At 33.5% G+C, this 25,094-nt stretch overlaps 1 protein-coding gene across 2 annotated transcripts in view; it reads left to right on the top strand.

Annotated features, from left to right (window-relative positions):
- Positions 1-8,121: 8,121 nt before the first annotated feature.
- Positions 8,122-25,094, top strand: part of LOC136035976 (general transcription and DNA repair factor IIH helicase/translocase subunit XPB-like) — an 88,235-nt gene continuing 71,262 nt past the window's right edge. For both annotated transcript variants that reach the window (XM_065717876.1, XM_065717875.1), the window contains exons 1-2: positions 8,122-8,251; positions 20,722-20,796. In XM_065717876.1, the coding sequence (XP_065573948.1) occupies positions 8,221-8,251; positions 20,722-20,796 (106 nt within the window). In that variant the 5' untranslated portion in view covers positions 8,122-8,220. The remainder of the gene's footprint in view (positions 8,252-20,721; positions 20,797-25,094) is intronic.

Raw genomic sequence — 25,094 nt, 5'->3', positions numbered from 1 at the left:
ACCAGAGATTCTTGCTTCTTCAATAACTTTACTGAAAGATGCATGGGCATGGTCACATCCCAAACCTCTCTTGAAACCAACTTGATTAGAACCAGTGTCAAGAATTTCAAGAAGATCCTTCAAACACAACTCAAACACATTCCCAATCATAGAACCCCTAGTAATTAGCCTCCAGGAACTACAAGATGACAAGTCTTTTTTCCCGCTCTTAGGAATAGGCGTAACTATGCCAATATAGAATGACGATGGTACTAAACCAGTAGTAAGTAAAAGGTTGAAAAATGCCAGTAGAGTAATAAGAAAAGAAGAAGGAGCAAGTTTGAGGTGATTAGCAAATAAGCCATCATGATCCTTAGCCGACTGCGCCTTTAACGTTTTGATTGCTCCACGTAACATATCCTCAGAAATCCTGTAATCAGTTGAAAAATTCTCCAACCTTTCATCTAATTGCAACACAACACTGTTAGAATCGTACGAAGTCGACAACTTAGAAAAATAATTTTCCCACTCTTTCAGCGATGGTGTGGAATTAGTATCAGGCATGTTAATCCGCCTATTGCCTCGGAGAACATTCCAAAGGAGATCCTTGTCCTTGTCGTTATCAATATTTGAAGAAGCTTCTTCTATGACCAGGTTATTATGACGACGGAGCTCTGCTTGGAATTCAGCCTTTCTCTTTTTCATTAGCAAAAAAACTGTTCTTCGTCTCTATTTACGTTATTTACGATTCGTCAACATTTTGAATGAAAGTTTCACGGAATGAAAGTAATATATATATATATATATATATATATATATATATATATATATATATATATATATATATATATATATATATATATATATATATATATATATATATATATATATATATATATATATATATATATATATATATATGTATATATCCATTAAAAGTCAGTGGTCATATACACAAAAGGAATTAACAAAAGTACAATAGAGCAAATCAAACAATTACATTCAAAACATTGAAATGACAACTTATGTGTTTCTAATCCTATCTCTATAAAACTTTTGACCGCAATAAATAGGTCCCTAAAACTATTCTCCAAAATACCTGGGAGCAGTAATGCATCCTCACGAAAAAACTATTCCTTAAATTCTTTGAACTTTGGCAATTACCCATAAAATATAGGTTTTAAAATGACTTAAAACGAAGTGTTTTTAAAATGCTTTAAAACAGAGTATTTTCAAAATGCTTTACGATCAGAATTTAATTTTCTAACTTTGTGGGTTTATTTCATTCTTATGATATTAGTTATGCTTGCATCGTACTTTTAACATTGTATACCAGAAACAACCTAATAAGCTCTGTGCCATCTGATGCCAAGATCCCTTGAAATTGTGCAGCTAATTATGAACCACAGTCGTAAAGCAGTATTAAGTGACAATGGCAATTAGATTGGACCTAGACCCTCTGATATATTAAATAAAAAAACAAGTTTTTTAAATGAAAGTAAGGAGCGACATTAAAACTTAAAAGGAACAGAAATTACTCCGTATATGAAAGGGGCTTTTCCTTCTCAACGCCCCGCTCTTTACGCTAAAGTTTGACTCTTTCTCTTAACTCTACATTTTAAAACAGTAAAAAACTTTAGCGTAAAGAGCGGGGCGTTGAGAAGGAAAAGCCCCTTTCATATACGGAGTAATTTCTGTTCGTTTTAAGTTTTAATGTCGCTCCTTACTTTCATTTAAAAAACTTGTTTTTTTTATTTAATTTCTGAACGTTTTTGAATCAAGGGATGTTTTGATTTTGGCTCTCCGCAGAGGAATAATTAAAACGAAATTTGTATATTTATTTTTTTTTTGCTAAATGGCTTTCTCATAATTTTGATCGAATGTTTGTGAGAAAAAAAAAGCGGGGGAGATAGCCTATTTGCCCTCCGATTTTCGGTTAATTAAAAAGCCAACTAGAACTTTTAATTTTTTACGAATCTTTTTATAAGTAAAAGATATACGTAACTTATAAATTAGCTTACGTAAAGAACTTTTGTATTCTCATGTTTTTATTATATATATGAGGAGGTTCGCCCCCTCGTCAGTACCTCGCTTTTTACACTAAAGCTTAAATTTTGTCCCAATTCATTAAGAATGACCCCTGAATCACAAAACCCACAGAATAAATAGTTGAAATTACTAAAAATACTTTAGCGTAAAGAGTGAGGTATTAGGAGGAGGTGAGCCCCTCATATGGGTAATAATTTCTGTTCGTTTTAAGTTTTAATGCTGCTGCTTACTTCCAGCTGAAAAAAACTTTTTCATATTTATTTTTTCATTGTTTTTTTTTTAAGTAATGCTAGTAAATCCTGCGCTCCCTTCATGGAAATTTTCTTCCCCCATGACAAATTCCTCTATGGAAAGTTCCCCCAGCATATCCCCCTCTTCTCAACCCCTGCCTCCAACCAAAAAATCCTCCTGAAAACGCATGTACACTTCCCAATAACCATTACTATATGTAAGCACTGGTCAAAGTTTTGAACTTGTAACCCCTCCCACGGGGACTGTGGGGGAGTAAGTCATCCCCAAAGACATAGTTATAAGGTTTTTTTACTACGCTGAATAAAATGGCTATCTCAGAATTTTGATCGGTTGACTTTGGGAAAATAATTAGCGTGGGAGGGGGCCCAGGTACCCTCCAATTTCTTTGGTCACTTAAAAAGGGCACTAGAACTTTTCATTTCCGTTAGAATGAGCCCTCTCGCAACATTCTAGGACAACTGGGTCGATACGATCACCCCTGGAAAAAAAACAAATAAACACGCATCCGTGATCTGCCTTCTGGCAAAAAATATAAAATTCCACATTTTTGTAGATAGGAGCTTGAAACTTCTACAGTAGGGTTCTCTGATACGCTGAATCTGATGGTGTGATTTTCGTTAAGATTCTATGACTTTTAGGGGGTGTTTCCCCCTATTTTCTAAAATCACGCAAATTTTCTCAGGCTCGTAACTTTTGATGGGTATGACTAAACTTGATGAAACTTATATATTTAAAAACAGCACTAAAATGCGATTCTTTTGATGTAGCTATTGGTACTAAAATTCCATTTTTTAGACTTTTGGTTACTATTGAGCCGGGTCGCTCCTTACTACAGTTCGTTACCACGAACTGTTTGATAAAGAGGCAACGGAATTCCTATTGGTAAACCCCTTTAGCCTAGCTAGGTATTAGTACTAGGTGTTTACTGTTTAATTCCTATGATATTAATTATGCTTGCATCGTACTTTTAACATTGTCTACCAGAAACAAACTAATAAGCTCTGTGCCAGCCGATGCCAAGGTCCCTTGAAAGTGTTGAAGCTAATTATGAACCCCTGTCGTGAAGCAGTATTAAGCGGCAATGGCTATAAGATTGGACCTGGACCCTCTGATGCATAAAGAGGCAACGGCATTCCTATTGGTAAACTCTATTACCCTAGCTAGGGAGGTATACTAGGTTCGGGGAAGCCACGATTGTCGACCTGCAAATGGAAAGTCATAGCATACTTTCCTAAACTGCACTATAATAATACTTTCCTAAACGGCACTAAATTTAAAAGATTCAGCAGCTTGATTTATAATAGAATGAATATTTTTAAAATAAAAAAAAAAATGTTTTTGAAAGTTGTTTATTATACTTTATTCTAATTTTTAACTAATAAAGTGATAAATTCTCTATAGACAAGGCTCTAGAACACTATTAACAATTTAGCAACTAGAAATAGTGTTCTTAAAATTTAACAGTTATATTACATCAATTACTTTTGCAACAAAACGTACAATAGAAAACTGAGGAAAAATCAACATTTTCATATCATTAATACTTTTCAAATTAGTCTCAGTTTTCGATATTTTTCCCTGAACTGGTTTAAGACTGCCTAAGGATTGATAGAATTTTTCACTATTTCTTTCTCAACCTGTAAGAAGGACATATTCGAGAAAGGACTCTGACGTATAGTTGTCCTCAACTAGGTTTCTATTGGCTGCATTGCAGAGAAACTCATTTTGCAACTGGCAGAGGTGACTGGGAGTGCCCATGTTAACTGAAGCTATTTATAAACATTTGGGCAGAAATCATTTCTGATATAATTATTGTTATATTAACAATAATTTATTTTGTACCCACTATAAACAACAAGACAAAAGGGTAATAATGAATGACAAAAAAAAATATCAAAATAAAACAAAAAGCAATCACGCAGAAGAAAAGCATGGGATAAGACCATGAAATGGCTGAAACTTTGAAACAGCAAACTCGGACAACTCTTCATGTAAGTGTGTCAGTTTTACCATTATATCTGGAGCGTTAAAGTTCTGAACAATTGTTTTATTCTTAGACCATGTTTACAAATAAAATAAAAACCTCAAATACCAAGAATACGCTGAACGGTGAGCTCGGGTACCTTTTTTGAGGAAAAATTGAAACAAACCAGATAAAGATAAGAGAGTATTCACATTATTCCGAGGATAGTTTCACTAGTGCTTTACGATTTTATTTACTCCTATTAAAAACGTTTTTTGAATACCCAATCTGGAGTTTAAAATTATCGCCGGGAACTCTGCGCGCTCAAAATATCGAAAATTGCTTGTAATCGAGGTTCCCAACCATTTAATAAATTCAACAAAGGGTATAGAAAAATTTTGACAATTAAGTGGTGATCTGCAAGAAGCCTTACGTTAATAGAAAGGAACTCAAACTTATCAACAACAGGACCCCTCTTGCCCCCTCTTTTCCTCAAAGTCGGCTGGTCAAAATCTTGACATAACCATTTTGTTCAGCATAACGGGAAGTTCCAATTCCTATTCCATTGGAGATAAAATGACAACCCACAGCTTCTGGGAGAAGTCTTTAAGTTGTAAGATTTGCACATTGCTTACGTATAGTTTTTGTTATTAGGACGCATACATACATTTTTCGCGTGGAGGGAGGGGGGTGAATTTTCTTATTGGGGGATTTTCCACGGAAAGCATTTTTCATAAGGAAGGATGTTTCTGGGGGATGAAGTTTATAGAGAGTATTTACACTGGGGAATTTTCCAGAATTTCCTATACGAATTTATTTTTGTTTGTCTCACTTTCTCTTCGCAGACTCAACTTTACACGTGGAGATGTTAAGGGGAATTGTTTGGGGGGAAATTTTTAACGGATCGGATTTGTCTAGACTTTCTTTCCGTAGGAGGAGGAAGTTTTCATGGTACAAAACACCAAGGACGGGAAAACTTTTCCACGGAAGAGGGTATTCCTGGAATGGTTTTAGAAGCAATCTTTTTAAATGAAAGTCTTTCAAAAAATAGTCTGTTGCTTCTATTTCAGTTGTCAAGGGATCTTATTTCGATGTGCTTGGTGTTGTTCCATCATCAGATTCAGCGTATTGGAGAACCCTAATGTAGAAGTTTCAAGCTTCCATCTTCAAAAATGTGGAAATTTATATTTCTTTCCCCAGAAGGAAAATCACGGATGTGTGTATATGTGTTTTTTGTTTGTTCTCCCCAGGGGTGGTCAAGTCAAACCAATAGTCCTAGAGTATTGGAAAAAAGCCCATTCGAATGGAAATTGAAAGTTTTAGTGCCCTTTTCAAGTCAACAAAAATGGAGGGCAACTAGAACCCCTCCCATCCCCCTTTTTCCTCAAAATCGTCCGGTCAAAATCTTGATAAAACCATTTTGTTCAGCATAGCTGAAAGTTCCAATAGCTATGCCCTTTGAGATAACACGACCCCCAGAGCTTCTAGGAAAATGTCTTTAAATTATAAAATTTGCATATAGTTTACGTGTGGTATCTGGTATTGGGGAGTATACATATTTTTTCGGTTGGTAGGGGGGGGGGGGAATTTTCTTATTTGGCGATTTTCCACGGAGAGAATTTTTCATGAGGAAGGAACTTTCCGGTGGAATTAACTTTACAGGGGATGTTTTACAATGTGGGAATTTGCCAGAATTTTCTATACAAATTTCTTGACGGAGACGGAGTTGTCTAGAGTGTTTTAGAAGGAAAGAATATTCACGGTACGAATTCGCCATGGGTGAATTTTCTACTGCATAAATTCTTTAGAGGGAATTTTCTGCAGGAACAAATTTCTACTGGGGGGGGGGGGAATAATTACGGTAAAAAACTTTCCAGGGAGGAGGGTGTTTCCGGAATGGTTTTAAAAGCAGTCTTTTTAAATGAAAGTCTTTTCCAAATGAAAGCGCGCTAAAAAGCTTTGTTTTCCTTGGGACCGTCTGCACGAAATTTTTCGGGGTGAACTTTCACCTAGAATGAAATTTTTGGGAGGAATTTTTCTTGAAGGATCTGGGTTTTTACACGGGAATAACATTCCACGGTGGGATTCTCCGTGGGAAGAAGGAATTTCTTATGGAGGGGGAGCCGGATATCCCGTCATAATTTGAATACGATCCGAAATTAAATAAAAAACCGTTTTTCCAACTGAAAATAAGGAGTAATGTCAAAACTTAAAACGAACAGAAATTATTAATTATATGGTAGGGGTTACCTCCTTTTCAATACCTCGCTCTTTACTCAAAAGTTTGAAGTTTTATCCCAATTCTTTAAGAGTGACTCCTGAAACAGAAATGTTACAATAATAAATTGATTTAATTAGAATAAAGAATTTTTTTTTAAACATTCAAAAAAACTTTAGCGCAAAGAGCGAGGTATTGAGAAGGGGACAGTCCCCTCATACAGTTAATAATATCTGTTCGTTTTAAGTTTTGATGTTGTTCCTTACTTATAGTTTAAAAAAAACTTTTAATTTATTTATTTACTAGAGAGTGGGACCTTGGATGTTGTTAAATTAAATCGCCTCTGAAATGTAAATAAATAGACAATTTTAGTGATGACATGATGTAAGAGCTTTTTACTATAAATTTTAAGTGTTTAAGAAGCCAAACAGTAGACTGAGTAAAACCCTCTTAAAATATACATTTTGGTTGCTGATGAGTTACTATTAAAATAGTTGACGAAAGGGAACAATTTAAATACTTATAACAACTTTTGAGATGACTATTAGTTCCGTAAGGTTTGTAGATTTTTTTTTAATTTGGATTTTCAGTTCATTCTTGAGGGTGAAGAGAAGATGAATAGAGGTTAACAATCATTTACTATTTTTGGGGGAGGGGTTTTAATGCTGTCCTACGAAATTGGCTGTTAAAAATAAACTTGACACATCCACTTGTCTGCTAATAAGTCCAGGCAACTTTATAATCTTATGTCAACTCTAAAACCTGGTCAACCTGCCTGCGACTCTAAGCGGGCTTGCCTCTCCCAAAGCTAGCTGACAAGTAATTGTCAAGTACGAGAGGCATAGGTACTCCCACCGTTTACCCTTGACGTTTGCCCGAACACTTGGAAAACTATAGATCTCCCCGTTTGCTTACAAGTCCAGAAGACTTTCCGGTCATGTGTCAATCCTAAAACACGGTAGCCTGTTTGATACTCTAAAGAAAAGAGCATATTAGGCTTAGGTCACGTGTTCTTCGGCGATCCCAGGAAATTCAGTCCCTCATTTTGTTTATGTGTCTAGTAGACCTTATCCGTCATAAGTCAACCCAAAAATCTCGATTATTCTCATAAGAATTCTAGTAGGCTTTCCTAGTAGTGAAAGCTCATATAATAAGTACAACCTCTGTTGTATACAGGACTTCAAAGTCCTGTGAACATGATAAGTCATAAATATTTGAAAACCTTTTATTTGGGGTGTCCAATCTCTTTCCAAAGGCTCATAGAGTATTTAAATTGCCTTTATTCCATCACTACCCACTTTAATTCTGACCTAGGATGGATCAATGATAGACTATTTATCAACAGGTTAGATGAAATCATTATGTTTAATTCTGGAATGGCTTATACCAGCTTTGGCGTCTTACGCAAACTATCTGTCTTGGCTTTTTCTTTAATGTGCTATGGCTCTGAACTTTTTTTATTTACAGTTCACCAACTTGATTTTAATTCAAAAACATCAACTGGAAAACGCTGGAAACAAACACATCAACTTTAATTTAATGGTTTATAGGTATTTCCGATTCATGACTGAGATGAGTGCACCCACTACAATTGTACCTGCCCAGCCATACCCGAAAACAACGTTAAGAAAATTGACACTGTAGTGTCTTTTCGGCATTACGAAGGTTAACTGGCAACTGTGATAAATTCAGAGTTTTTAAGAAACAGAGGAAGAAATAAAATTGCCAATTTATTTGGCAATAATTATTTGTTATATAAATGGGTGGAGGATCACGTGGAAAAGACAAAGGTACATCCAATATACAGACTTTTGAATACTCATAACCTTCTGGTAAACTGTCAACTTCAAATTTTGGTTCCCACCACAATCATCTCCAGGGGTAGTCTTTACCATAATAGTCTATTAGCTGAGAATGTAGCCTATCTGATTGTGTTCTAATGAAAATATACAGTAAAATTCTAGTTTGTTGATTTTTGGCTATCTTGTAAAGGGATTAGGCTAGGAAAATGAAACTTTCAGGGATGGGTCTAAAGGCTAAAGTAGACATAGCCTATGTCATAGGAAGGTATTTTGGGTAAAATTCTAGTACAAAGCTCTCATTGTTCTAAACAACTGGTGAAAATTTCAGAGTAGGATCTCTAAGGGTTTTTTATTATGATTTTGTTGAATTACCACCCATGGTACTGGGACATGTCCCACTACATACCACTTGTGGTATATAGTTGGACAAAAATTCTGTTTGGACAAATTGACCCAGGTGAGGGTTACTAGATTACATTTGCTCATATTTTGCTGGTTAATTAAAATAATTATTTCTAGATGCTTTACTCAGAAAGAACTTTCAAATAGCTTTTATTTGGTATTTTACTTTTGTTTCTAGGTGCAATAGGAGCTGAGATACAGCAGTTTAATCATTGGCTGGTTGGTGTAAATTGGGCAGTTTGGGTTGATGTTCAATGACCCATATCTTGGACACCAGTTCAGCAAAAAATCTAAAATTTTGGTTTTGGGAGTTTCTCATAGGGGTCTATCACTGTGCCAAATATCATCAAAATCAAAGATGATGATGTAGTATTTTTATTCTAAAGTGTGTTGATTTGATACAGAATGTCCCTTCTTTTTGTGGTTATAGTTCTGAAAGTCAAATTCATGTTATTTGTGTAGAAATTAAGCTAAATCAATGTTTTCTTTCTAAATTTAGGATATGTATTTGATGATATTTAAAACATCATAAATTGGGATTCAGCAAAGTTGTGAAGCTAAAAACAGGGTAAAATTCTAGTTTAGTGACTTCTTGCTATCTCAAAAAGGGGTTAGGTTAGGAAAATAGAACTTTCAGGGATAGGTCTACAGGCTAAAGTATATCCTGGGAAGGTATTTTGAAGTACCTACCTCCATTCCCTCTTCCTCTAGAGGGTCCTCACCTTTGATGACCTTTAAAAACATTGTGTTATAGAAGTGAAACCTTACAAAATAGATCTTCTGCTTGAATGAAGTACAACAAAATTGTTTTCAGCTTTACAACTTTGCTCAATCCTAATTTATAAGGTTTTAAAGATATGCAAATACATTTCCTAAATTTAAAAAAAAAAAAAACATTGATATGGCTCAGAATTCTACTCAAATAACAGGAATTGCATTTTCAGAACTAAAGGCAGAGAAAAAGCAACTGGTAACTGAAAATTAAGGTAAAATGTTGTTTTGTCAAAATTTCAATAGGTATAGACCTGTCATGTAGGTGAATTTCAGGGCCCTTTAGAAGGAGTGGAGATGGGTACTTTAAAATACCTTCCCAAGATATACTTTAGCCTGTAGACCCATCCACAAAAGTTTCATTTTTCCTAACCTAACCCCTTTCTGAGATAGCCAAAAGTCACTGAAATAGAATTTTACCCAATATACATTATGAATTCTCAGCAGTAAAAAATTTTCACCTCTTTCTAGATTGTCTGTTCTTTAACAGATTGAGATGCCTTCTACTCTCTTTAACAGTAGCCTAATTGATTTTATTTAATGAAAAATAAAACAAGAAAGTAAAGCTTTTCCCAAGGAAACTTTATAACAAAATTTGTAGGCTAATTCCTTATTTTACTTTACTTTACAAGAAAGTAAAGCTTTTCCCAAGGAAACTTTATAACAAAATTGGTAGGCTAATTCCTTATTTTGGCCTCTTTCCAAATACCATGGTTGCTTTTCTAACCTTGTCCCCCTCCTCCCTTGATGTTCTAAGTTATGGATATAAAAAAAATTATGAAAGGTCCAAACTCTAGCTTCAGGGCTTCTTTCTATCATGAAAATTAGTTGAGTCAAGTGCATGATACTCATGAATATATCCAGAGCCTTAATGATCTCATAGCCTAGGAAGATCTTGGAGGATCTGAAGCACCTAGGCTACCTCCATTCTTCCTTTCTGAGAGTGGTGAGCTTTGATAAACTTAATTTTTTTTTTTATAAAAGTAAAAGCATACAAAATCAATCTTTTTCTCAAATGAGATATAAGAAAAGTGTCTTGAGCCTCATAACTTAACTCAATTTCAATTTATGAGGTTCAATCTGCAAGCATAATTTCTATAGGTCGAGTTATGGAAAAACCTTGATATGTTCAAAATTCTAGCCTGAAAGAACAGAAGTCATATTTTCTAAAACTAAAGCCTATAAAAAAGAGACAAAAATCTAAAAATTAAGGTAGGCTATAACTTTTTACTGTCACAATTGGCTATACATTTTTTTGTCATATAGGTTATACAGCCTTCTAAGGCCTAGGAATAAGAAAAGGATAGACAGAGGTAAATTTTTCACAGTTCAAATAATTGACTTACCCATAAAGTGAACATACCACTTGATGCCTTTTTTAATGTTCTTTACAAATATAATAATTGCTTCTACCACAAATTCAAATCTAAGCACTTTTTGACCTAACCCAACCTAATTGAACCTAAACTAACCTTATTATAAATAATTTTCGCACTAAGAAAATGTAGTAGGCTATTATTTTTTGAAAACAACCAAGAAAACAGCACTGAGAAAACATAGTATTATTTTGTTGAAAACAACCAATAACTCATACTTTAATGGAAAACTTGTCATTTTTAAGAGCTCAAAAAGTGCTTGAATTTGCAGCTCAAGCAATTATCTAGGCTATTTGTAAAGAAAATAAAAAAAGGCATCAATTGTTATGCTCACTTTAATGGTAAGTCAATTATATGAATAGTGAACATTTTACCAACATAGTTGCTTGGTAACACTTTCCCATGTTATATTTTGACCTTGGTTTCATCCCTGAAAGTTTCATTCACCTGACTCAACTACATTACAAGATTGCTAGAAGTCCTCCACTCCCTGTAAAAAAAAAACAATATAATAACAAATTTCTTGCTTCATAATATGGGCTCTTATTTAGCCTAGTGACTATCCTCTGTAGAAGCAAACTGACTTACATTTTTCCCAAGAGTAAATAACTGTATCCTCTCTCCTGCCCTAATATGCAAATATATAACCTAAAACTCAATGAATTTTCTGTTGACATGCACCAACTATTTTCTTCCCAGTACTTACTGTTTGTTTACTGTTAAATTAATTCAAAGAAAAGAGCAAAATATAGAAAATTAACTGGGTATATATAATTTAGGCTATATATATATACATATATATATATATATATATATATATATATATATATATATATATATATATATATATATATATATATATATATATATATATATATATATATATAGATGTTGACTAGAGTGGGGCAAATGCAAAGTAAAGTGATGCACTTTAAAGAGTTATATATATATATATATATATATATATATATATATATATATATATATATATATATATATATATATATATATATATATATATATATATATATAACAAAAAGAGAAATCATCAATGCAACAGCACAAACACATAAAAAAAAGAAAAAAAAAGAAAGGAGATAGAAGGAGAAAGGGAAAACTGTTTTCCTAAATTAATGATTAATATAGACCAGCACTTGAATGAGGCCTTAACCCTACTCATCCATACAACCACATAGGTCAAACAGCATAGCCATACACAATCAACCATAAAGAATAATCCATGGACAGACAGTCATGTCGTCAATAAGTATAAGTTGTCATTTACCAAAAAATAAAAACAGTAAAGACAAATAATTCAGAGACAGCAACCCAACACAAGGGCTCATCAGGAGAATACACTTGCCTATAGGGTTTCGGCACTATATATACATATATATATATACATAGATATATATATATATATATATATATATAATATATATATTATATATATATATATATATATATGTATATATATACATATATATATATATATACTAGCTGTTGGGGTGGCGCTTCGCGCCACCCCAACACCTAGTTGGTGAGGGCGCTTCGCGCCCCCCCCCCCCCCAAGCCCCCCCCGCGCGCGTAAGTCGTTACGCGCCATTGTAGTTGTGTCCCTATGTCCCACCTGTGAATATAGATAGATATATATATATATATATATATATATATATATATATATATATATAATATATATATATATATATATGGTTTTAACTACGTAAAACTTGCGAATATACAACATTCTTTGCTGTCCCATTGTCTTTGCATATAAATAGATTGTCAGGTTTACCGACTCTTGAACATGCAACATATAATGGTCCATGGGAAAACAATCTGTATTCAGATCTATACCTCATGATTCTAATGATTGCCCTTGAGCTTTGTTGATGGTGATTGCTAATCGACCATTCCCTGTCCCGGTGTCCTGGTCGTCATTGACATCCCCCTGTTTCCCCCGGTGTCCCCGTTGTAGTTGTGTCCCTGTGTCCCGGTCGTCATTTATATTCCCTGTGTCCCGGTCGTCATTTGTATCCTGGTGTCCCGGGTCTGTATATACATTCGTTTTTTAGTTTTGTTTTTCTCCTTTATTTTTTTTCCTTTTTTTTCTTTTTTAGCTTATTTAGATTTTTAGATTTTTAGTTTTTTTATTAGTTTTTAGTTTTTTTTTCTTTTTAGTTTTTTTGTCCCGGTTGTCATTTATATCCCCCTGTTTCCCCCGGTGTCCCCGTTGTAGTTGTGTCCCTGTGTCCCGGTCGTCATTTATATTCCCTGTGTCCCGGTCGTCATTTGTATCCCGGTTGTACCGGTCTGTATATACATTCGTTTTTTAGTTTGTTTTTCTCCTTTATTTTTTCCTTTTTTTTTCTTTTTTAGTTTATTTAGATTTTTAGATTTTTTAGTTTTTTTTATTAGTTTTTAGTTTTTTTTTTCTTTTTTAGTTTTTTTTTGTAGTTTTTTACCTTCTTTTTAGTTTTGTTAATTTTTTTTTTTACTTATGTCCTGGTCGTCATTTATACTCCCTGTGTCCCGGTGCTTTGTTGATTGCTAATCGAACATTCCTTTTGTCCTGGTCGCTTTCTCTTTGAGTGTCGTCATTTATTTTAGCTTATTTTTCAGTTTTTTCCTTTTTTTTAGTTTTTTTTATTTTTTATTGTTTTTAGTTTTTTACCTTTTTTTAGTTTTTTTAGTTTTTTTAGTTTTTTAGCTTTTTTACTTTTTATTAGTTTTTAGTTTTTTTTTTTGTAGTTTTTGCCTTTTTTTTAGTTTTTTCAGTTTTTTTTTTTTAGTTTTTTATGGTTTTTACCTTTATTTTAGCTTATTTTTCAGTTTTTTCCTTTTTTTTAGTTTTTTTTTAGTTTTTAGTTTTTTTAGTTTTTTAGCTTTTTTATTTTTTTATTAGTTTTAGTTTTTTTTGTAGTTTTTGCCTTTTTTTAGTTTTTTTAGTTTTTTAGCTTTTTTATTAGTTTTTAGTTTTTTTTGTAGTTTTTGCCTTTTTTTAGTTTTTTTAGTTTTTTAGCTTTTTTATTTTTTTTATTAGTTTTTAGTTTTTTTTGTAGTTTTTGCCTTTTTTTAGTTTTTTCAGTTTTGACGTCACCTGATCCAGTTTTTTCAGGTGACGTCACCTGACACATCCACAGACAGACAACTTATTTTTATATATATAGAAGATATATATATATATATATATATATATATATATATATATATATATATATATATATATATATATATATATATATATGTATATATATATATATGTATATATTATTATTATAATTATCCATGGCATTTGTATGATGTTATACTCAGTGCCCCTAAAAAGAGTTTAATGAATTTTCCTCTTTTAGCGCTCTGGTGTTATTGCTAGTTTTTGGAATGTGCTTGGCATATGTAGTTTATTTTTTTTATTGTGGTACCAATCAATACCCAGGTGTCCAATTCTTGTCTTTTGTTTACTGTTAATTTGTACTAAAGATTGCTCTATTTTTTTTTAAATAAAAATAATATGAGTCAGTGATTTGAAATTCTGTAGTTATCAGAATTTTGTACTGTTTCCCTTTGGAGATTGTAGTTACTAAGTAAGAGCCATAATACATAACAAGTTTCTATTATTCAAATTATTGTATTCCTTTCCATCATTATCTGTATTTTTAAGTACTTTTGATTAATATTCAATATCCCACAGATTAAACATTATTTATGATCAGATATAGGTCTAATGGTTTTGATAGGTCAAAGAAAAACAAACTATTTTTTTCACAAAGAAAACAAAACATTAGTAGATGCAAAAGAACAAATAAATATATTAACTAAGGCTATGCACAGGACCATCAAGAGAGGAGGGGAACATGTAAGAAAAGAATTCCGTGGTATTTGCAAAGAGCATAAAAGAAGGAATCTTATTCTACTAGTTTTATTTTTTGAAACATTTTCTTCAGTGGAGCCCTAATTTTCTGGTTACCTGACAGAATTTTAATTACCTAACAGATTAAATAAGAGATAATTTCCTAACAGAAGTTTCAAGAATATGCAAAGATTCTAAACTATGCTCTAGAAAGGACTATTGAAAGAGGCTTGAACCTAGGCCTCTTGGACAATTTATAGTTTTTATGGCACTTGGTATTTACAAAGTGACATATAGCAATTGCAATTTCTGTCAGTCTGTTGGTCCTGGTTTTGCTAGTTTGGGAACATTCAGATAAGCTAGGACAATGAGATTTGCCAGACATATCAGGGACCAGACCAGCTTAAATTAGAAATAGTAGTTTCCCCAATTCAAACATCTGAGGGGGGGTGGTGGTTAATTTGGAAAAAATTGAAAAAATGAGGTATTTTTAACTTACAAATGGGTGACCAGATCTTAATGAAATTTGATATTTAGTAGGACATTGTGTCCCTGAGCTCTTATTTTAAATCCTGACTGGATCCCGTGACATGGGGGGGGGGGTGGTTGGAGGGAAAAACCTGAAATCTTGGAAAATAATTATAGTGGAGAGATTGGGATGAAACTTGGTAGGAAGAATCCTAGATACGTGATTGACATAACCCAGAATGGGTCTGCTCTCTTTGGGGGAGATGGAGGGGATTCAGAAAAATTAGAAAAAATGAGGAATTTTTAACTTACAAATGAGTTATTGGATCTTAATGAAATTTGATATTTAGAAGGACCTTGTAACTCAGACTTCTCATTTTAAATACTGACTGGATCCAGTGTCATTGGGGGGAGTTGGAGTGGGGGGAAATCTTGGAAAAAGCTTAGAATGGAGAGATCAGGATGAAACTTGGCAGGGAGAATAAGTCCAAGATACATGATGGACATAAACAGACCGGATTGGCTCTCTTTGGGGGAGTTGGGAGAGGGTAATTCTGAAAAAAATTGGACAAAATGAGGTATTTTTAACTTAAAAACAGGTGATCAGATCTTAATGAAATTTAATATTTAGAAGGACCTTATGTCTCAGAGCTCTTATTTTAAATACCGACTGGATCCGGTGACATTGAGGGGAGTCGGAGGGGGAAACTGGAAATCTTGGAAAACACTTAGAGTGTAGAGATTGGGATGAAACTTGGTGGGGAGGATATGCACATGTCCTAGATACATTATTGACATAACCAGACCAGATCTGCTCTCTTTGGGCAAGTTGGGGGAGATTTGCTAGTTTGGGCACTTCCAGATAAACTCGGATGATGAAAGTTGGCAGGCATATCAGGGACCAGACTTGGTCAAATTAGAAATTAGTCTCTTCCCCAATTTGATCATCTGGGGGGGGGGGGGTATGAGTGAATAAGATAGATCAGGAGAATTTTATTGCCAATAAAACAAATGATTGTTCTTCTTAAGTATAGCTTGCAATCTAGGGGTCTGATTCTTCCTTAGGGTGCGAGAGGTCTTAGGTTTGAATCTCAGACTTCCCCAATTTTACATGAAGCAGATCTGAAACTAGATACGTGATCAATACAGCAATCATTGAAAGTCGGCAGCCATATCAGGGACCCAACCAGATTAAATTAGAAATAGTCTCTTCCCCAATTTGACCATCTGGGGGGGGGGGTGGAAGGACAGTTAATTTTGAGAAATTAGAAAAACTGAGTTATTTTTAACTTATGAACAGGTTATCAGATCTTAATGAAATTATGTATTTAGAAGGACCTTGCATCTCAGAGCTCTTATTTTAAATCCCGACTTGATCCAGTGACATTGGGGGGAGTTGGAGGGGGAAACCAGAATTCTCGGAAAACGCTTAGAGTGGAGAAATCCTAATGAAACTTAGTGGAAAGAAGCTCTTGGCTCTTCTGATCGCATCACAAGGGCCAAATGAACTCTCATAAGGTAATAATTGCTTAATGTGCAAATTTTATGTGCTCTCTTAAATGTTCCCTTAAAATGACACCTTGTTATTTGTTATTTCCCAGTAGCAATGGTTCTAATAGTTGATTTGTTTCATCAGTTTTCAGTAACTAATATGCATAACAAGTGAATAATAAGTGAAAAATAACTGGTTTCAATAATTAGTAAAAGTACTTGGAAAAATATTTAAGTCTTAAAAATTGGCTGAAGATAGTCAACAATATATAGAGTTTGGCATTTTGTTTATTTTCAGTTCAATTTATTTCTGACCCATCAGCAAAAGAAAAGAGGGCTTGTAGACCTAGTGACAGAATAAGACAAAAAATAAAATAAAAAGAGAAAATAAACAACCAATGAAAAGAGCGATTACAAACACAAACATAACTACATACTATACGAAGTACAAAGACCACTGGTGGTTGAGTTACATAGCAGAGGATTTATGAGGAGTGTGGGTATAATGGGAAGCAATGCACTTTCAGGGTTGAGATAAGCTATATTTTATGGCTGTTTTAAAGTAGTTTTCTGAATTTTGGTAATAAGTGTGCATTGTCAAATAATAGGGAACAAGGTTTTGCCTTAAATGGCTCAAAACAGAATTTGCAATGGAAGAAATAAATACATGTTGAGAGAACATAAAAGTATATATCAAGTGATGAGTTCACATTATGCCTAGCTAGGTAGAATGTGAAAGACTACACATTTACCAGGCATATCTATGTAACATTGTTGTCTAGGGGAATCTTTTTAAGGATATATATATTCTGTAAGAACAGAGTTGGTCCATTTCATTCTTCAACCAACCCCTCACAAATATTATGGCCATTCTTGTAACAATATGTCCTATCTCATTTTAATGGCACCATAAATTTAGTTTAGGTACTATTTACTAGCTTGACTAGTTGCTGAGCTGGCTTGCTCTAAGAATTATTTCAAATGGCAACAGCAGAGTTTATGCCCTCTCTGAAAGAAACATAACAATAACAAAATATTGCTTTCTGGCTTAGATATAATTCCTGTTCTTAAATATTGCTTTCCCTAGCCTACATATAAAAGTTTGATGATTTCGTTGCTTAGTATCAGTTTGTGAACTTATTTCTCATCAGCAGTTAATTTATTATGTTAATAGAAAAAAATCCAAATAAATTCAGTAGATCTTAGTATGTAGTCTAGGGTTATATAGAGTTAATAGTTGGGGAAGGGGGATGGCTTTCTAGTTAAACTAAAAGTATCTCTTAAACTTCTTCAAATAGAAAGCCTTCAAGTGTAACGAAGTGATACTTTTTATATTGTAATGTTTTCTTTCAAGCTGCCAACTCCACCCCTTCCCTCTTTAGGCCCCTGATTTTATGAGCTTGGAAAATTGTTGTGCCTAGGAAATTTGAAACTTTAAGAAATTGGGTTATCATGTAGTTAAATTTTCCTTATAGTTAAATTAAATAACTATTATACTAGCAAAATTTTACCTTCAGTACACTCACCAGAGCGGTGCTAAAATAAATCTGTATAGAGCAGTGGTTGCCAACTAATTTTGGGCCATGTCCCACCTAGGCATTTCCCAAATTCTGATGCCCCACAGGATATTTAAATTTTACTGTTCAAAATTGTACATATATTCACCAGAAGGAAGCTTAAAAGGTCATTAACCTTGTATCCTTTTTTGGTTGTCCTCTTGGCATTTTCTCTGCCAAGGTGGAAAAAAAAAAAAAATGAAAAAAATTGTCTCAATACAACACCTTTTGTTTTAAGTATAAAACATCATTGTAATGCTAGCATGTATCCTTTTTGCTCTTTAAATGCATTTGAGTGCAACCTCATACATGTTGAATAAGTTTTCTTTTTAAATTAATGCTCTAAAATATAGTGAGCCAAAGGGTGTATGTCTTGTCCATAACCCACCAAAATATTGTCATGTCCCGCTGGTAGGGTCTGCACCCATGTTGCAAATCCTAAATGTCATTTTTTTTCCTGATTTGAGATTAATATCTCAATACTGATTCAGTTCCCATCTCCAAGACTACTTATTTTTTCCTTTCTGTTTAGTTGCACAATAATGATTATAACTTTTACCTAGCCATGTTACCAGCTCAAATTGATTTAAGAGATATTTATAAATACAACAGTTGACTCAGTTAATTGCTGATTATAAATTGTAGACTGAAAAACTAATGCCAAAAAACAGACTGAAAAGTTTATGAGATGACATAAATTGTTTTCATCACTTATACATTCAGATTTCCTTGTGTAGGTGTGTTAAATATAGACATTTTCTTAGCATATCAAAGCTGCAAAAGAATCTATTAGTCTCCTTGTAACCCCCTCCCCCAACATGTTGCACATCTTTGATATAATTTGCTTATTATTTGAAAGTTCCATCTTTACCCTGCCTAAATGTTCACATACTCCAAGGTAAATCCTACATGCGTGCCTGGTTGTTGTTATGGAAATTTTTACTTATATTGAAATTTTCCAGAATACAGCAAAAATGTTAAGACAATCAAAAATATCAATACAGAAAAACTATATTACTGCAAAACCAAATGACCCTAAATTTTATTTGACAGATTGAGGAAAGGGATCTTTTTTAAGAATTGTTGAAATTTCTCCTCTTTTTGTTCAGGTTTGATAAGTTAGGTCAGTGGTTGCAATATTTTTAAGTGACTGAATAAATGAGTATTTTTAACTTACATTAATAGAATATTTGAATAAGAAAACATTGTTCAATGTGAGAGGGGGCTATCTTTTTTGTCAATCTCCCCTCCAATTGGTACCCTTGATTAGAACTAATGCAAATGTAGCTGAGTGGATAAGTGCAGTTTCTAAATGACAGAAAGCAGCTATCCAAGGTCTGTGGAAAAAGGTCTTGCCAAGAGTCAGACAAAAAATAATTTTTAAGGTTGTTAATATACACAGAAGTGCAACCCATGGAGTTATTCAAAAGTCAGCATTGTTTAATACCTAGATAAATAATGCAACCGGCATTGTCAAAGCAAGATCAGCCTTTTTGTCAATGCTTCCAATATAATTGGACCCATAAATGCTCCAAAGGTCTCATTTAAGATGCCTGAAGTCAGTTGAGGTAAATGTTAATATGTAAAATGCAGAACATTGATTTTTTTTCAAATGCTTTGTGCTTTCAGAAAATGGACTTCAACGACAAACTTACAGCCATAGAGTTTAAAAGGACCATAGATGCTGGTTGACAAAATAAATAATTTGACACACATACCCAGACCACTGTTGCTAGAGAAAAAAAATATCCTTTATGAAATAAAAAAAAATTCAGCTGCAATGTCCCCTTAATGGTTACCAAGTTATTTAAAGAGCTTCTTATTCTGGATTCGGACAATATCTAGCCAAACCAGTACAGAAATCAGACAAGGATCCCTTGGAGTCAGCGCATGAAGGGGTAACTAAACATGTAAGGGTTATTTTTGACTAAACATATCCCTCTCAATTGGACAACATAAATTAAAGTTCTTTAATTACTGCTGAATGAAGAAAAAATGATTCTGCCATATAAGACTAGAAATAATAAAATAATCGCTATCTTCTTATTGCTAATTCTTCTAATCACTACCTTATTCTAATAAAGATGTTTGGACAAGAGGCTATACCAGAAACATTTTTAAGGAGTTGGCCAATACAAGGATTGTAAATATATGCTTCTGAAACTGAATATTCAGTTGCTGACGAAAAAGCCAAGTGTTGCTTTAATTTTAATGTTAATGTTTAATTAATTTAATGTTGCTTTAATATTTTAAGTACTAGCACCTCCAGGCAGGATATTGATTAAAATTGCTCTAACAAGCCATAAAAATTGATACAAAAGACAAGGATTGTTACTACTTGTATTTGCTGAACATTTTAACATTATTGGGAAGTTTCATATAAGGTTTGCTGTGTTTCTTACAATCTTTCCTGGGAGAAGGTTAATTTTGCCAAAGTCTTAAAATCCACCTTCTGCCCTCTCCCCAATTCTAACTTGTAGTGCAATTGTAATTCTTAATTAGTGTTAGTTTAATAAATGTTTAGTTTACCTTTTTGTTTTTCAGATAGGAGAAAGAAAGGAAAAGGAAGAGATATTGAAGCAGAATTTGAAGAATCCCTTCAAGATGTTGATGTTTCTGGTAAATTCTTAAAGTTAAAAGTTAAAAGTCTTTTTAAAAGTTAAGATTCCAGGGTTTAAGTATTTTTATCTGGGTTTTGAGATTAAAAATAAACTATCTTGGTTTGTTTTATAGTTGCTTAATAGTAGGTTAATATAGTTAATATATTACTATAGTTAATGGTTAATGTCAAGATGTTTAAAACTTACTCTGATTAGTTCTATTAATTGTTATGCTTTTCTGGTATTTGTTTGGACCTTCATTCCAAGCCAAATAACCAGCAACTCCCAGACTCAAACTCCTGACCTTAGGATTTCAAGTCTGGAGTGCTAACCACTTGGGCAGGATACTTTATGGAGTAGGGGAGTAGGCAAGTGTTATTTGTCCAGAGCTAAACTACAACTATTTTAAGATGTTGTTATTTCTTGTAAGTTCCTTCTATTTAAAAATGAAGCCTCCAGGGTTTAAGTGCTTTTTATCTTGTTTTTCGGACTTGAAATAATATCATTGTTAATGGTAAATCTGAAGAGTTGTTTATTGGATAAATTGAAAAATATTTTTTTGAACTATCTAAAGCTTAAATTTTTCCAAAGAAAATTTTCAGACCTGTCAATAACCAGTTGAACCTACAAAATAGGTTCCAAACAAAAGAGATAGAGAAAAGTGTTGCAGTCTTTATGAATTACATTAAGACAAAACATAATTGGTTTGCTGACTTTTTTTCGATGTAACACCTTAAATTAGGTATTCTCTTCTTAGACCACAAAAAAATTAGACCGAAAAAAATTACGCTTATTATAAAGAAAAGGGAACAAATACCATTGAATATACTGACGAACACTCTATGACGAACAAATAAATTTTCAAATGGGGATACATGCATTTATTTAGACAGTGAAAAAAAAAAAAAAAAAAAAAAAAAAAAAACAGGTATGATAGTCCAGATATTTCGATCGCATATACAGCAATCGTCATCAGTAAATGACGATCGCCATCTACTGATGATGATCACTGTATATGTGATCAAAATATCTGGACTTTTGTACCTGTTTTTTTTTGTATTTTTTCTTTGTCTAAATAAATGCATTTATCCCCATTTGAAAATTTATTTGTTCGTCATAGAGTGTTCGTCAGTATATTCAATGGTATTTGTTCCCTTTTCTTTATAATAAGCGTAATTTTTTTCAACAGAGCATCACTAAAGGGGAAGTGGGAAGATTTTTATGGCACTTGGTATTAACCAAGTGACATATAACAATCGCAAATTCTGTCTGTTGGTCTGTCTGTCCTGGTTTTGCTACTTTAGGCACTTCTAGGTAAGCTAGGAGATGAAATTTGGCAGGCGTATCAGGGACCGGACCAGGCTAAATTAGAAATAGTCGTTTTCCCGATTTGACTCTTGGGAGTGGGGGGGCCTGTTAATTCAGAAAAACAAAAAATGAAGTATTTTTAACTTATGAATGGGCGATGGAATCTTAATGAAATTTGATGTTTGGAAGAATGTTGTGTCTCAGAGCTCTTATTTTAAATTCTGACCAGATCGGGTGACGTTGGGGGGGGGGGGGGTTGGAAGGGTGGAACCTAAAATCTTGGAAAACACTTAGAGTGGAGGGATCGGGATGAAACTTGGTGAGAAAAATAAGCAGAAGTCCTAGATACGTGATTGACATAACCGGAACGAATCTGCTCTTTTTGGAGGAGTTGGGGGAAGGGTTAATTCTGAAAAATTAGAAAAAATGAGGTATTTTTAACTTACAAAGGAGTGATCGGATCTTAATGAAATTTGAAGTTTGGAAGGATATCATGTCTAAGAGCTCTTTTTTTTTAAATCCCAACTTGATCCGGTGACATTGAGAAGAATTGAGGGGGGAACCTAAAATCTTGGAAAACGCTTAGAGTGGAGGTATCGGGATGAAACTTGGTGGGAAAAATAAGCAGAAGTCCTAGGTACGTGATTGACATAACTGGAACGGATCCGATCTCTTCGGGGGAGTTGGGGGGAGGGTTAATTCTGAAAAATTAGAGAAAATGAGGTATTTTTAACTTAGGAAGGAGTGATTGGATCTTAATGAAATTTGATGTTTGGAAGCATATCGTGTCTCAGAGCTCTTATTTTAAATCCCGACGGGATCCGGTGAAGGGGAAGTTTTTTTTTTTTGGGGGGGGGGACGGAACCGAAAATATTGGAAAACGCTTAGAGTTTAGGGATAGGGATGAAACTTGGTAGAAAAAATAAGCCCAAGTCCTAGATACGGGAGTGACATAACCGGAACGGATCTGCTCTCTTTGGGGGAGTTGGGGGGAGGGTTAATTAAAAAAAATAGAAAAAATGAGGTATTTTTAACTTACGAAAGAGTGATCGTATCTTAATGAAATTTCATATTTAGAAGGACCTCGAAACTCAGATCTTTTATTTTAAATCCCGACCGGATCCAGTGTCATTAGGGGGGGGAATCTTGGAAAACGCTTAAAGTGGAAAGACCAGGATGTAATTTGGTGGAAAGAATAAGCACAAGTCCATGATAGGTGACTGACATAACCGGACCGGATCCGCTCTCTTTGGTGGAGTTGGGGGGAGTAGTTTGGAAAAATTAGAAAAAATGAGGTATTTGTAACTTACGAACGGGTGATCAGATCTTAATGAAATTTGATATCTAGAAGGATCTTGTGCTTTAGAGCTCTCATTTTAAATCCCGACCAGATCCGGTGACATTGATGGGAGTTGGAAGGGGAAACCGGAATTATTGGAGAACGTGAAAAACGAGGTATCTTACGAATGGGTGATCGGATCTTAATGAATTTTGATATTTAGAAGGACCCGTGACTCAGAGCTCTTATTTTAAATCCCGAACGGCATTAAGCCTCTGATTTTCCTTTTAAAGCAATCTATTGTTTCTTAGAATTTTGCTAGAGCTCATACCACATGAGTTCTTGGCTCTTGGCTTTTCCGACCTCGTCACAAGTGCCATATGAGCTCTTAGCTCTTGTTCTGTTTAGTGGATGGGGTGGGGAGTAGGTTCAAAATATAAAACTTGCCCTTTTTGCTACTTCATTGATTCTTCTGGTTGGGTCATTTGACCAATCTTGGGAGAGTGGGTCCTATTGACTGTGTGTGAATTTAACTTGTTAGACAAATTAAATTAAATATTCATTTATAATTATTATGAATCACAATAATAAAGTGCATTTGTTTTAAAATGAACTAGTCTTATCTAGTTAATTTTGAGACTATTAATTAAAAAAGGCGTTGGTGCATTCTTTTCACCTTGAAATTCCTTCTTTCCTGAGCTTTCATAACTAATACTCACATAGCCACTTTACATAAGTGACATTTTATAAACTAAATTTTAATACTCACATAGCCACTTTACATAAGTGACATTTTATAATAACTTGCAGCTTTCATAACTAATACTCACATAGCCACTTTACATAAGTGACATTTTATAAACTAAATTTTAATATTCACATAGCCACTTTACATAAGTGACATTTTATAATAACTTGCAGCTTTCATAACTAATACTCACATAGCCACTTTACATAAGTGACATTTTATAAACTAAATTTTAATAGTCACATAGCCACTTTACATAAGTGACATTTTATAATAACTTGCAGCTTTCATAACTAATACTCACATATCCACTTTATATAAGTGACATTTTATAAACTAAATTTTAATACTCACATAGCCACTTTACATAAGTGACATTTTGTAATAACTTGCAGCTTTCATAACTAATACTCACATAGCCACTTACATAAGTGACATTTTATAAACTAAATTTTAATACTCACATAGCCACTTTACATAAGTGATATTTTATAATAACTTGCAGCTTTCATAACTAATACTCACATAGCCACTTTACATAAGTGACATTTTATAAACTAAATTTTAACACTCACATAGCCACTTTACATAAGTGACATTTTATAATAACTTGCAGCTTTCATAACTAATACTCACATAGGCACTTTACATAAGTGACATTTTATAAACTAAATTTTAATACTCACATAGCCACTTTACATAAGTGACATTTTATAAACTAAATTTTAATACTCACATAGCCACTTTACATAAGTGACATTTTATAATAACTTGCAGCTTTCATAACTAATACTCACATAGCCAAGTTACATAAGTGACATTTTATAAACTTAATTTTAATACTCACATAGCCACTTTACATAAGTGACATTTTATAATAACTTGCAGCTTTCATAACTAATACTCACATAGCCACTTTACATAAGTGACATTTTATAAACTAAATTTTAATACTCACATAGCCACTTTACATAAGTGACAT

This window comes from Artemia franciscana, chromosome 15, assembly GCF_032884065.1.
Source record: "Artemia franciscana chromosome 15, ASM3288406v1, whole genome shotgun sequence".
Lineage (NCBI taxonomy): Eukaryota > Metazoa > Arthropoda > Branchiopoda > Anostraca > Artemiidae > Artemia > Artemia franciscana.
This window is presented reverse-complemented; position numbering and strand designations above follow the sequence as displayed.